Here is a 14,604-nt window from a genome sequence, read left to right on the forward strand (position 1 = left end):
AGCTATGTGTCACAGATGAGAAAACAGGCTTGGAGGAGCCAGCCCACTTGCCCAAGGCCCCACGGTTGGGTTGAGCTCAGGACTGTGACTCCACAGCCTGTGTCCCCTAGTGGGATGTCCAGAGTTGAGCTGAGTAGCTGGGGCCGTAAGAGGGAGCGCCACCCAGGAGCAGGCTCTCAAATACTGCCCATGGTGAGGAGGCCCCATGCCGAGTCCCACTGGGCAGTGTGCCCAGGTGGCCCCAGCCGGGCTGGAGTACCTGCGCTCCTGCACAGGGCGACAGCAATGGAGCAGCCGGAGGCCTGGCCTTCAGCTCCAGTTGCTTTGCCTGGGTTAGGGTTAGGGTTAGGGCCCAGGAAACCTGTTCTCTCCTTTCTTTCAGTCCTTGGGGGAACCGCCCTAGCATCCTGGGCCTACAGTCCTCCCAGAAGGTATTTCAGAGCAATGGAATTCTTGCTTTGCCCTTTTGAGTTGACCAGGGAGGAGTCTCGGTGCTGCTTAAGGTGAAACAGGAAAGTTTTAACATTCCAGAAGCGTGCTGAGTGGACCACGCCTGGCTGAGTCCTGCAGCGTTGTTGCCTCTTTGAGGAAGGGCATATCCGAGCAGGCAGGGGGCAAGGAGAGGATGGTCCCAAGCAGGGCTACTGCCCCACCAAGGGTGCTCAGCGCAGGGCGCCGGTGCTCAAGCTAAGCCTGTACCCTGGTGTGAGGCTGCGTCCTCCTGGAGTTTTCGGGGGTCCTTCCCGTCCTCCTCACAAAGGTGCCTCACGGAAGCAGCAGCCCTAGCCCTAAAGAGCTCAGAGGTCGGGGACACAAATGGTATCACTGAGTAGACAGAGGCTGAGGGCAGTGACCCTTCCCTGCCTGACCTGAGGCTCACACCCTTGTATCTGGCTTCCCAGGCAGGCTCCAGTTCTGAGAAGAGCTGGTCCCTGGCCACCCCTCGGGGCTCTCAGGATTCTGACAGTGGCAAGAGGCCCAGACCCAGGCACCTACCTCCCCCTCCTCACTGTCCACCTCCGAGCTTTAGCTGTTTGTGAACTGGCTACAGCCCCCTGGCTGAGCCCCTCCAGGGACTAATGGTTTCACCGCTGTCGCAGAGGTAGGGGCACAGGAGGCAGCAAGAGCCTGCCTTGCGTGGGGAGGACCGGGCCAGTGGCTGCACCAGGCTGCCTTCTCCCCCTCAGTCACAGCAGGCCCAGAGCTTGGAGGCCTTGCCTCAACTTACGGCCTAAGAGTTGGTGCCCAGCGAGCTGTCCCTCTGTGAGGATCTGCTTGGGATGACTCTGGCCTGGGAGGTGTCCTGAGAGCTCTCAGTCATCTAGCAGCTAGGGAGGCAGCTCTGTAGGACGCCAGCATCGGAATGGATTGTCCTCAGCTTGCCTCGTCTGCCCTTCGTGTTTCCCGTTACCTCACGAGGCCTTTGGGCCAGTCCCGGGAGCGCAGGGCAGGCCGTCTCCGCTGGGACAGCACAAAGTGGGGGCTCTGGTCCTTGTTTAAGGGGAGTAACGGGAGAGGAACTGGGAAGAGGCAAGATGCCCTGTTTTCTCTCTCCTCCAACAACAGAAAGATAACGCAGGAGTCAGTCTCCCTGATATGTGCACAGCTCTATGCAGGGGCTGAGGTGGGCGCCTCAGGAAGGAACTGGTAGGGAAGGGGAAGTAAGAAGCTACGAAAGCCCGAAGGGACTTGGTCCCGGCCGTGGGGTGGGGGGTCTGGAGTGGGGTGGGGACAAGACTTGCCAGCCTTGAGGAGGTCTTGGCCCCAACAGCCTCAAGCTTTGGTGGGGCGGAGGGAGGGAAGCATCAAGGGCTGAGAAGCCCTGGCCATGAACAAGGACCAGGGCCACGTGGAGTCGTGATGTGACCTGGAAGAATGGCCTTTTAAACCCAGCCTCTGGCTTCTCAGAGAATTGATGCCGAGGTGGCAGAGGTGGCCTGTCGCTTCCTTCCAGCTCACTAGGGGGGTGGGGAGGCGCAGCGGACACCAACAGGACACTGTGGATAAGAAAGGGGACGCGCTACCTTCTCAGCTCCCCCCCGCCTTATGTTGTAGTCCCATTTGATGTGTCCACTCCAGGCCAGGCTGTTAAATTCTCACCTACTGGAACAAAACGGCTGCAGTGGAGAGACTCAGCTCTCTGCATTTTATAAACCGAACAGCACAATTCACGTCTTCTGCTTTCATTCCTCTAATCAAAACAAGAATCAAAGAGCATATTTATCTTAAGAGCTTTCATTGTCAAGGACTGAAATAACCAGATCAAAGCCTTACGTCTAGGACGTCTCCTCCACCATGGAAAAGCTTCATTTTTCAGCTCAGTGGTGGTCACTGCGATGGGATCAAGTGTCCAGTGCACCTCTGTCCCCAGGTAACCACTATTCTGATTTTTGTAGCAATCTGATTTCCTTGCTTTTTAGTTCTACCATTTGTAGATGATTTCCTTAGAAGTTTGCCCTTTTTTGGTACCAATGAAGATCAGTGAAGTCCTATGACATGCATTTGTGACCAGCTTTTTGTTCAACATCATATTTGGGATAGTCCCATACTACTGTGCTGGACCTGTACCTTTTTTACTGCAGAGAGGCCGCTCTCTTGTGAGTAAAGCAGTGATTGGACATGTGGACTTCTGAGGTGGATTTGTGATATTCTGGTATCATGGATTTTTTTCCCCTGCATTATTTTAAATTTTATCCAAATGGCTACCTAACTGTTGCACACTTTTACTAGAAAGTCCCTCTTTCACACTGACCTCCAGTGCCACCTCTGAAGTGTCTACTGCCTTCATCTTACTCAGTAACCTTAGTCAGTCCTTGTGCCCACATGTGTCAGTAAGTGTTAACTAGCTCGAGCTTTACAGCTGTGCTTTGAGGGCTGGTAGAACGAGTCTTCCTATCTGACTCTTCTCAAGTGTCTTGGCTATTCTTGGGCTTTGTCCTCCTAAGCACATGGCAGAACTACCTTGCTGAATTAACCTTCATATTAAGTTTTTAAATGGAACTTCAAAATTACAATGATTTTAGACAAGCTCTGAAAATGTTTTCTGGTTTTAAAAGTGCTTTAAATACGACACCCTGCTGTGGTTATGTTAAAAGCTGAACTCACTAGAGATCTTCTCTCTGCTAACCTACTAACAGCTCTGGTTCTGTCTGGCAGGCAGTGGAAGCAGAATTCCCCTTACCGGCCACACAAACGTCTCCTCTCCGAGCCCAGTTACATTTTAGACACGGGGAAGAACTTACGAAGTTTTCACAAAAGGTCCTCATCCAACAAAAAGGAACTGCATGTATGTTTAGACACACGGTAAGTCAAAAACAGCTCTCCCTGAGCACAAAACACTGTCATGCCTTTTAAAGACCAAAACACAAGTTCTAACAGGTCTGCTGGCTCAGCCCTGAGAGATGAACTAAGTTTGTCAGACCTACCACCAGGATGACAGGATCACCTGGCCCATTCTAGTTCAGATAAACATCGACACTTAAACCATCTTAATTATCAGTTCAAAGCGGAGTTGAAGGAATTCCCCGCTCCAAATGAGTCACACGTCTGTGAAGGCGCTCGAAGTCCAAATCCAGGTACTTAATTCTCCATTATTACCTTAATGGAATGAAACCATCTGATAGAGTTGAGGGCAGGGGGTATACCTATCTGGCATTCAGTTTTGTTCTAAAGTAGCCCAAGAACTAGATGCCTTGGAACTGAGGCAGCTTCTGGGCAAGATTATACACATGACTGCAGCCAGGCTGAAGGTGACTTGGCCACAGGCTCTAACTAAGCCCAGCGTCCCTTGGTTGGAGATGGTGGACACTCTCCTCTTACACCAGGCTCAGGACCGTGTTCGACGCTAAAACACTTCTGGTGCAGTTTCACCCAAGGCCAAATGCTACAGAAGCTTGGCAGACAGTCTCATCTACTAACAGTAAGACTCTTTCCATCATTACAACTTAAATTATTTCATTGTGTGTTTTCCTCAGGATGAAGTTGAGTTATATAACTTAGCACCCTCACAAGCAACCTAGTGACAGGGAAAAAAGGTGACACAATCGAATGAATTAAAAGTTTAATTCTGAACCATTTTTATAACCGCATTTTCTCTTGAAGCATTGTATCACAGCAGGTTACAACAACTTTGGGATAAAAGGCAACTGGTAAACTGTCCAAAACAAGGTTCCAAATAACACCTCTGATACTGAGTTACCCTACCCATACATATCCCAAATAGAGTTTTTGATCAAAAACATGAAATAGATCCACCTGCTTATTTTAAGCATATTAAAAAGGAAACTAATTGGACCATTTCTATTTGTCTATTTTATACAAAAAGGCTACACAATGTTACACTTTATTCAGATTACAATTAGAGTGATTATGAATTAGTGTTCTACACCATTACTCAATTCTTAAAAATTAGAAATTGCTGTAGCAGTATTCACTATAACTTAACACTACAAGAGACTTAAAAAACTAACAGTTACTGCAAAAAAAAAAAAAAAGAAAGAGCTACTTTAAAGCAAGCAAAGTCAGTACCATTACAGATATTAAAAAAAAAATTTTAACAAGCAAGGCTAGAGTTTGATAAATTCCATCTTGTGATCCATTCTTGTGCATTCTTCACTTCTTGAGTCACTCCCAAAATCCATTTGTATTGTTACTCCTCGACCAAAAAGGACCAGAACAAAAAGTTTACTTCAATTGTTCCCATAGGAAACTCAGCTTGGTTAGTGTGTCAGGCACTTTCTGAGATACCAGCCCACCCCTCGAGCCCTCTCAGCAACTCTACAGGCCAATCACAATGCAAGTTCAGACAATACAGCTGTATAAAGAGAGAAAGGCTGCTATTAATGTTTAAAACAGCAAATGTTACTCATTTGAGTATTAAGTTGCAAAAGCTGTGGCAAAAAACATTAAAGTTAATAACTTCCACACATGACCACATAACAACCAGAAATCTGAGAACATTCAAATGTTCCAAGACATCTCCTTTCAAAGTATGTATCTGTTTTTGTGGCAGATTTACAAGTAGGCCTAAAGCACTCCCACCCTACCAACCCAAGTCTTTCTGAAGTTCTGTAGGCAGAGTAAAAGTATTTTACCCAAACTGGCTTTTTAAACTTCTTACCTAAAGGATGAGTTACAGGTCAGTATCAAACCAGGCCAGCTGATTGCTGTCACCCGGAGGCAGCCCGTCCATGAGGTCCTGGGCATGCCCCAGATCCGGCAGCCCATCAACTGGATAGTCAGCACCAGGGTGGTGGCCTCCCATCTCGTGCTCCATCATGGGGTCCATACCCAAGGCATCCTGTCCGTATCCACCGGAGTGAAAAGAACGATAGCTGGGATCTACAAGAGTCGGGGGTAGCGACAAAATGGGTGAGAGAGCAGACAGACAAAATGAACACTGAGGTAAGGGTACCTAAGACATAGAAAACAAACATGGTTACCAGGGAGGAGGGTGGGAAGGGATAAACTGGGAATTCAAGATTTTTAGATACTAACTACCATATATAAAACAGGTAATAAGTTTCTTCTGTATAGCACAGGGAACTGTATTCAGTATCTTGTAACTTGTGGTGAAAAAGAATATGAAAACAAATACATGTATTTCCTGTACGACTGAAGTACTGTGCTGTACACCAGAAATTGACACAACACTGTAAACTGACTACATTTCAATAAAAATATTAAAAAAAAAAAAAAAGTAAGAAGGGTACCCAATGGCAGTAAGCACTGCTTTCTAACCTCTTCAACTTCTAGCTTCTTCAGCTAAATAACTACCCCGAGCCAGGCCGCACACGAGGCTACACAAAGCCTGCTTCCACCAAAGGCAAACCGGCCAGTTCTCGTCCTGGACGTCTGGCGTCTACCAGGCAGAGACACGGGTTCCTGAGGAGCAGCAGCCGCAGTCTACTGTGTGTAAGCGTGGCTGAGTCGTGGCAAGGAGGTCGAGCAAATGTAATGTTTGTTGAAAAGTCCAGGGGATACCCACAAAAGGACTGAGAAAATGTACCAATTTCCAATGAAACCTTTTTATGTTTTATCTTAAGGGCTGGCATTTATGTACCTGTCAAGGTAAGAAGCTTATGACCTTCAGTAGTTTGGTTTAAGTTGAATAGTGACATTAGTAGTCGTGTACCCCTAATATGCTCCATCTCCATTACCCAGAGTCAAATTAGCTTTTCAGAATACTACGTAAATACCCACATTTCAGATCTGCACCTAGTGACAGAAGTTCCCCATACTCTCGCTTTCCGGTGGGTTGTAGACACAGGTATTATGGGTTCTCTGACCAAGAAAATGAATAAAAAGCCAGGTGACTGGTTCCCATCCTGCACTGCAGAGGCCTGGCAGTAGTGACTCGTAGTTGCTGGTGTGATCCTGTTGCTCGCTCAGTGTGGCTCAGGATTCCCTGTGCTCCACTAATTTCAGAACTGCCTTTAACTGCTGCCACTACTTTCCTGCCAACACTGGTTTCCCAGAGGAGCAAACCAGCTCTTCTGATAAAGCTTTGGACCTTTACCTTGATCGGGAGTTAATCAGGAAATAATAGGAGACACATACCATCCTGGCGATATCCAAGGGGTTCTCCCTGGGCACCAATATCAAGTCCAAGATCAGCAGTCTAGATAAACAGGTACAAGGCAAGGAGGTGAAATGAAAATTCTCAACTTAAAGTGTCCTCTCTAGCATTTTGAAAAAAAAAAAAAAAAGTTTTAGATTACAAAAGTACTGTACGAAGGAACATTACAGAATTACTTAGAAAATACAGAAGTAAACAAAACAAATACTTCATACTCTACCCTTCAAAGATTAACCTATAGAAACATGTTTTCTCACTGCACATATTAAAAATACTAATTTATTTTTTCAGCAAATACATATTAAGTACTTACTAGGTGCCAGGCACTGGTCTAGATTCTAGAGAGATAACAGAAAACAAAACAGGCAGTATCTACCTCCAACGGTTTTTGTTGACAGAATGTGTTACATATGAAAAGATTTTCAGAGCCTGAGCAGCTAAAAGAACAGAGTTGCCATTAACTGAGAGGAACAGGTCTGGAGACCCAGGGGGGTGAAGAAGTTCACAGCTCAAGTTTGGACACGTGAAGACTGCCTATTAAAAAGCCAACTCACATAGAACTCCCTGTTAGGCAGTCAGATTTTTTTTTCCACCTGACAATATAGAGGATGTAATTCACTTAATGACTATATACCATAACTGAAGACACTTTCAGGGTAGTTCTAATGTTTCAATGAACAACTACTAGAAACAAATACTGAACAAATTAACAAATTCCAGTAGAAAAGTAGGTGAAAAATTGAGTGTTTTTAAAAACAGTATTATTAAATTGACCTCCAACTAACAGTATTTAATAGACTGCCTCTCTCCCAACATCCTTTTGAAAAATGTTCTTCAATCTGGTACCTTTTTCCTCTATCTCCCTTACAAATTCTAATGTTAAAACAGCATAACTTGTTTGTTCTGAACAGGCTGTTTAAAGCTGTATTTTTCCCGCAGAGAGTCACTGAGATAGCGTGAAGAATGAAGGAATATTCAAGCCAAGGACACAGTCAATGCAAATGAATGCGTACTAAGTGTTTTTTTTTGAGAGGCAACCACGAACTGCCTTACCTACTCTAGCAAACAACTAAGAAACGTGCTCACGCTGCCTACCTCGTTCCAAGCCATGGGCTCCGTTCTGAAGAGAGAACTGGTCAATTCAACCGAAAGCCGTTTCTTATAATCCTGTGGCTTGTCCTCTGACATCCGGAACAAAACAGCAGCTGCGTACGTTGCTGGGAGAGGATGGAGAAAAGGTCCTTGAGGAAAAGCTGAGGCTTCACTGTCACCACCAGCTAAAGGCTCTGGCTCCTTTCCTCACTTACCCACGCCCTCGTTCCGGGAGTGAAGTAGCTCCGTCAGCGGTGCGGTGGCTCCCTCGGCCTCGATGGCTTCTGCAGCCTCCTTGTCCTGAGCGAGCTCACACAGGACCCCTGCAGCTACTCTTTGGATATTCTCAATGGGCGAATACAGCAGCTACGAAGAGAGCACGCACGAAACCTAACTACATCTACTAAAGTTACAACATGTCAGGCCTCCCACGGTGGTGCCAACATTCCCAATGCAGAGTGTAAGTGGCACTTGTACTGCTTGTATTAAATCATACACTCTAAGTCTATGTTCTAGGGTATTCGATGCTGTGGAGCACTTGTACCCACACAAACCCTTTCTTCAGCGTTTTATTCAAGCTGAAATTTGGAAAACCCAGAGGTGGCTGGGGCAGTCTGTGCCCTGGCAGCTTTTGTCCTTTCAAAACTAAGCAGCCCCAGAAGTGGTGACCGTCTCCTCCCCCTTCTTGAGGTTCCAGTCCCCATTATCTCCCCACCTCCTGCCTGTGAAAAACGAAGGGAATTTTCAGAAAAGTAAATGTATTCAATTAAAAAAAGGACATTAACACACTAAGATTCTATTTCTCACACTCTGACAGGGAGTGGGGGCAGTACTGCCATTTCATAAATGGTGATAGGAGATGAAAAATGTTGGTGCCCCTGTTTTGGTCCCTAATTTCCTGAAATTTTGCTTACCTTTGAAATCCTGAAATTTTATCAACATAAAAACTAGAATGCCTCCTTTAACACAAACATACCTGCACAAACAGTGGAATGGTATTTAGTCCTCTGATAACAATTCGGTTGTGAACATCCCGAGCTAGGATGTGAAGGGCTCCAGTACAACCTTCCACTATTTCTTCCATGCGGACCCCCTCCTACCGAGAGAGACAAGGTTAATAAATACGGTACTTTCTCTCTAACGTTTACATATTTGAAAGGCTTTCTGTTCTGACCAGCAATTACTAGACCAGTTATTCACATTATAAACCCACAGTTCCCCAGAATTTGCAATTAGTTTAGGAATGAAGGGGGACTCCATGAAGCTGAATGTCACTTTCTGAAGGGGGGGCTCTGGGCAGCACCCCTCCCCGATGCACAGTATTGTGCACAGCGCAGGGTCCCGAAGATGCCTTCCTTACAGTCAGGGCACCATGCACCCTGGGTAAAAGGGATATATAATACAGAAAGATGGAAAAGGAACATGCAGACTACACCAGTGTTTTCTCTCAGATGCTCCATCACTGTACATCTGTGTGTATTTGGTGAAAACTTAGCAAAGTTTTATCACCAACTGCTAAAATTCTACTGAGCTGCCAGTAGAAAACCACTCACCTCCTCCAAGACTATTCAACTCACAGCCTGTATGGGAGAAGGAAGTTGCTTTTCAAAATTTAAGTACAATCTGCTTTCCCTGATTCTGAGTTTTTACACAAGGTTATAATTCTGCTACTTTTAGAAGCTTTTCTATTCAACTTAATTTTTATAAGGACACAAAAACTCCTTTCTTCCTAGAGAAGAAATTTAAAAAGGTGCCCTTTGCCGTCTATTAGGCCACCTCATGGAGACAGGCCAAAACCAAAAGTAATAAATGGAAAGAGCCAAAACGGCCTCATAAGCACATACGTATCACAACTAGCAATGAGTCTCAAGATCTGTTCTGGTAAAAGATCTTGGTAAAGTAACTTGATTAAATAAGAGAGACTCCTTGAAGGTCTGATTCTTAAAATGCATTCTGAGGAATCAGAAGTGTCTTTAGATACTTGTAACAAAGCTAGTTTGTTTTAAAACTGCAAATTTGACATCAAAGTTTTAGGCTTGTAATCTGTTGGTATTCTTAAAAGCCCATGAAAATAGCTGAACCACTCTTGGAAGGGATAGTAAAGGGTGTGTTACACATTTACAGATAGAACTCATGCTGGCTCTGAAATCAGACAGGCCTGGATTCAAACTAAGGCCCTGCTACTTCCTAAGGAGGTGAAACTGGATTAAACAAGACCACAGCAGTAAATCACACCCCACTCCCTCTGTAAGACTGATCAGTACCGGTCACAGGCAACATCACTAGGGGCCGTGTTACTCCTTATCTTGTCTGCAGCCACAGAGACATGCCAGTTTTTCCAGCCATTAGCAAGCAGCCCTTCAGGCAGGAAGGAGGACGGAGGGAGCCAATGACTGAAGCTGGTCAGGATCCTCTGGATTTACACATTCCTCTTAAATAGCCAGATGTCACTGCTGAGATTCACTTACCACAAACTGCTGCTGTGTTCCACCCATAGATGTACGACGCTGGGTATCCTGATGTGCACGCACCAGCAACTGGACTAGTCGTGGAATGGCACCCTGCTCACGCAAAGGTGCGTGATTTGCTGGGCAAAGGGCAAGATTGCGAATCAATCCAACGGTAGCCTGCAGAACAGGAGGAAGAGTGAAGAACTGGACACAACTCAAAATCATTTTCTTAGCCTAAAATTCCCACCGCACTAGATCTACCACTATCACTTGGAAGTAGAACCCACTACACAGACGCTTCAGACCCCACCCCCACCCCAGCCATACTTCTCGTTTACTGAAGAATACAATTCCCATTTAGCAATCCCTCAGGCCTAGACAGCCATCTGATAGTAGCTAGAGGCAGTTCATTTTCAATTCTGCAGTTTTCTATTTTGACTGACAGTTTACCTTGATCAGAGGCCAGTGGGATGGCGGGTGGAGGAGTTTCACCACGACTGGTAGTCCGTAGTGAAGGCGAACAGCATTCTGGGCCATCTCAGCTTCCTGGTGTCGGCTGGTCAGATGACGAAGAGCACAGATGGCAGGCTCAGTGATGTCCTCCCTGTCACCAGCACGAAGGACAGTACGCACAAGAGCCTCTATACCACCCACTTGGCACACCATCATCTTGTTCTTATAATTATTGCAAGTGAGATTAGAAAGAATTCCAGCTGCACAGGTGACCACGTTTATATCATCTGAGCCCAGAAGCTGAACAAGGGTCCCAAGAAGACCTTCCATCCCTTCCTATGGAGATGAAAACAGATGCTCAGTACACATTCAGCTTGACACTTATCACTAACTCACCAGTTTCCTCAGAATTCACCTGTTTAGTTGCAGCATCTGAAAGATTCCTAAGAGTCCAAAGACAGTTCTGAACAAGACGCTGACTTGGATCCGTCAGGTGAAGTCCTAAAGCCTGCATTCCACCTAAAAGGATTAAAAAACAGCTAAGGCGATGGCTATCAGCTCACAGCTCCCACTAGCACCAGTGTCTTCTCTAGTCTCAGAGGGTGTCCCTCTTCATTGCCAAAGCTTATCCCTTCCACCTTTACTTCCTTTCATTTTCTAGAATGCTGCTCAATTTCCCTTTCTTTCTTGTTCACCTCCACTAGTGATAACTTCTGTCATTTCAAGAATATTTAATACAAGGCCCTATTGAGTTGAACCTATATCAGTGAGCAAAGGTCTAAAATTCCTACGTTTACAGAGCACATGGCATAGTTGGAGGCAGACAAACAAAAATGCCATCTGTAAACTAAAACCATATAATATACAGTGTTACAAAGAAAATAAGATGGGGGGGGCGCTACAATTTTTAACTAGGGAGATAAGGTCACCTCACTGTGAAGGTGACATCTAAGCAAAGACCTGAAGGAACTATATAAACTCACAAGGTGAGAACAATCCAAAAAGAAGGCACTGGAACACTTACTGCCAGGGACTGCATAAAAGGCACTGACTCCACAAGATGTGCCCCAAAGGCTGACAACCTTCCATCATTTAGGACCATAAGGAAGTACATTTACCCTGGCAGAGGAGTCTAAAAGCAAGTTCAGTTCCCCACGTACGGTAATCTCATCTCTCCTACTGAAATCACTTCCAAATGCACTGCGGTACACTTCCCCTGTCTCCTTGTTGATCTTTTCAGGCCTGCTTTATTTCCTCAGATTAGATCTACCTGCTGTAATTCTCACTGCACCTTGTACTTTTCCTTCACAGCACGTATCACAACCATCGTCTAGCCTGCCTCCTGTACAAGACAAGATCACCCCCCATCTGGTTCCTTCCTCAGAGTAGCTCCAGCTGCTAACTGAGTGACCTGCCCAGTGCTTTCTAAATGGCTAAATTCCCCTCTACCTTCTCTCCCTTGCAGATTCCATCCCCTCCCTGTACACTAACTTGTAACTCTAAGAAAACGGATCTTAATCCCAGATGCCCCTCAGAATAGCCTGTACACTTAAAGACACACATGTTCTGATTCAGCGCGTCCAGAGTAAAAGTCCCGTGACAGATGGCTTTAAGGCACTCCTACCTCTTCCCTGCAGACACCAAGAGGGCAACTCCCAAACCTCTACCCCGGCCCAGTCTTCCCCTGCATTCCAGTAGCATACACTTCCAGCTACCTACTGACCTTTTAGTCACTTTGAGTATGTCAGCTTCTTAAATAACATTTACCCTTTGCTGTGTATTTTTAGTATCACACAATTTCATTCCTAGAAGCCTATCAACACATCTCAGTGGCCTGGTCTGCTTGCCTTCGGTCATACAATGCTAGCATTAATATCCCAGACCTCACTGTGGTGCTATGCCACTGCTCAACAACCATCAACGGCATCTTATTAGCTGTAAGACCAAGACCAAATGCTTTAGCATAACCTTAAGGAACGCTTTAGACTCTGGATCCCACCTAGCATTCCAAATTGCCCTAAGCATTCTACACCTATGGTTCCAAAGCTAGGATAAAGCATGAACGCCTCACAGGGACCTGTGAAGTCCTGCACAATACAGCCCCACCTGGCTGCAGCTCCTCAGCCTCATCCTGACTGCTCATCCCATTACCCACTAGGTTTCCAGGTACACAGGCTTTCTCTTCACCTAGAACTCAACCATTCCCTTCCCGCCTTCAGTACACAGCCCGTGACGCTGCTTTTCTCTGTCCGGAAGGTACCTAATCCCTACTGCTCATGCAGATGATAGATAGATGCCTTCTCATTCTGCAGTTTTATTTAACATCCCCTTCTCTGGGATGGGTCTCCTCCCCATTAATTCTGTATCACTATTTGCTGTTCATTTCTTCGTAACATTCACTCCAATTTGTTACCACGCCATCTTTTTGCCTATTTTTGTCACCCTCACCAGATTGTAAGAATAAATACAGGGACCATACCTACTGTTACCCAATGTACACCATGTGCTTATTACAGTTCTTCAAACACAGGGGCTGAATATTTTCAGAATAAACAAATGAGCATCAGAATAACCTGGGGGACTTATTAAAATGAACAGTCCTAGGCCTCCAATCCTATACACATTTCCAGCTACCTACTGACCTTCTTGTCGCTTCAACACTCCGGGGATTCTGATAAAGTAAGTCTCAAATTCTGTATTTTTTGGCAAGCATTCCAGGCATTTCAGGAATAGCTGTTTGAAGCCAAGTATTAACTATCATCTTTAATGGGTAGTAACTCCGCCTAAAATAGGCCTGAACAGCACCAAAGCAGGTGTCAAGCCCAGTATACTTTGTCTGCATGTGACACTGGCTGCAAACAGGACCATCTACTTTCAGCCTGTTCAGGTTGGTTCTGGTTCTGTCACCCTGTTCGTAACAGAGGCAATCTAATCAGAACCGCACGACGCGTTGCAGAACTCAGAACAGGCAAATATACTTACCAGCCTCTACAATAGCCGGCTTGTTACTAGAGCAGACAGACAGCACCTTCAGTACCCTGCTTGTGGTCCACAGGAGTTTCTCGTAAGTGTAGGTCCTCATTATATTCACTAAAGCTTGAGGTCCACCACTAGCCAGAATGATCAGCTAGAAAGGTGTATTATTGTTAGTCACGGAATCTTGATCAAATGCCTGAGAAAAGCCATTATTACCAACCTCTTTTATTACCAGAATTTCAGCCAGCTTGCCAATGACTTAAATGTATTCCTGGTCCTCACTACCTAGACCCCCCATACTGGGGTCCTGTTTACCCTCCTCCTTCTACAACGGGATTTCCCTCCAATTCATGCTTCTAGTCTTCCCCAAAATACATCAAGTCTGGCCCAATTTTCTTCTCCCCACACTGACCGGTGGAGAGGGGGAGACCAGGTTAGTATGAAACAGTAATGCCCTGATACAGAAGTCACATCAAAGCTGATTTGTTGTGTGAAAATCTGAACCAGAATGGGCCTTAAAAATGCCTAATGATTTGACTCTTTACTTCTCCTAATCATATCCACCTCAAAAAGAGATACCATGAAATAATCTTGCCCTTTATTTCCCTGCATACCCCAACCTCCCAACTCTACCTTGATTTCCTAAAAACAAATCTCATAACTTCATGACTCTGCCAAAAATTATTTGTTTCCCATTGTTCTTTTAACAGGTTCTACTAAGTCCTGCAGGACCTGCCTAGTGCGTCCCTCAATAGACTCACTTAAAACCTTTCTTCTTCCTTACTGTTCGTATTTCCTGAATTTCCAAAACTCACCCTGCTCCTCCCTCAACAGGACTTTCAAAGGTGCCATTTCCTCTCCCTAACCTTCACCTAATCAATCCCTTCTCCTCGTTGAGAGCTGAACTCAACTATCACTTTCGTCAAGAAATCTCCTTGGACCCTCAAAACAGGGTCAGTTCACTTATGTGCTCTCAAGACCCTTTACTTCCTCGTAACAAATCAAATAGTAACTAGGTTACTATTTCAGTGTCTCTCTCCCACCCAAGAATGAAAG

General features: G+C 45.5%; 2 protein-coding genes across 4 annotated transcripts in view; one reads left to right on the forward strand and one right to left on the reverse strand.

The window, feature by feature from the left end:
• The window catches only part of ULK4 (unc-51 like kinase 4), a 449,508-nt gene extending 445,011 nt beyond the window's left edge, over positions 1–4,497 (forward strand). The window contains exon 40 of the mRNA XM_064496685.1: positions 3,157–4,497. The gene's annotated coding sequence lies outside the window, so the exon portion shown is untranslated. The remainder of the gene's footprint in view (positions 1–3,156) is intronic.
• Positions 4,046–14,604, reverse strand: part of CTNNB1 (catenin beta 1) — a 41,399-nt gene continuing 30,840 nt past the window's right edge. Inside the window, exons 7-16 of one of the 3 annotated variants that reach the window (XM_031470036.2) lie at positions 13,555–13,699; positions 10,988–11,091; positions 10,570–10,908; positions 10,138–10,296; positions 8,646–8,765; positions 7,885–8,035; positions 7,673–7,794; positions 6,559–6,619; positions 5,120–5,340; positions 4,046–4,654 (exon numbers count right to left, since the gene is read on the reverse strand). In XM_031470036.2, the coding sequence (XP_031325896.1) occupies positions 5,132–5,340; positions 6,559–6,619; positions 7,673–7,794; positions 7,885–8,035; positions 8,646–8,765; positions 10,138–10,296; positions 10,570–10,908; positions 10,988–11,091; positions 13,555–13,699 (1,410 nt within the window). In that variant the 3' untranslated portion in view covers positions 4,046–4,654; positions 5,120–5,131. Of the gene's footprint in view, positions 5,341–6,558; positions 6,620–7,672; positions 7,795–7,884; positions 8,036–8,645; positions 8,766–10,137; positions 10,297–10,569; positions 10,909–10,987; positions 11,092–13,554; positions 13,700–14,604 lie in introns of all 3 variants that reach the window. The other 2 variants (XM_031470035.2, XM_031470034.2) reach the window with 2 other exon arrangements.

Source organism: Camelus dromedarius, chromosome 17 (genome assembly GCF_036321535.1).
Source record: "Camelus dromedarius isolate mCamDro1 chromosome 17, mCamDro1.pat, whole genome shotgun sequence".
Lineage (NCBI taxonomy): Eukaryota > Metazoa > Chordata > Mammalia > Artiodactyla > Camelidae > Camelus > Camelus dromedarius.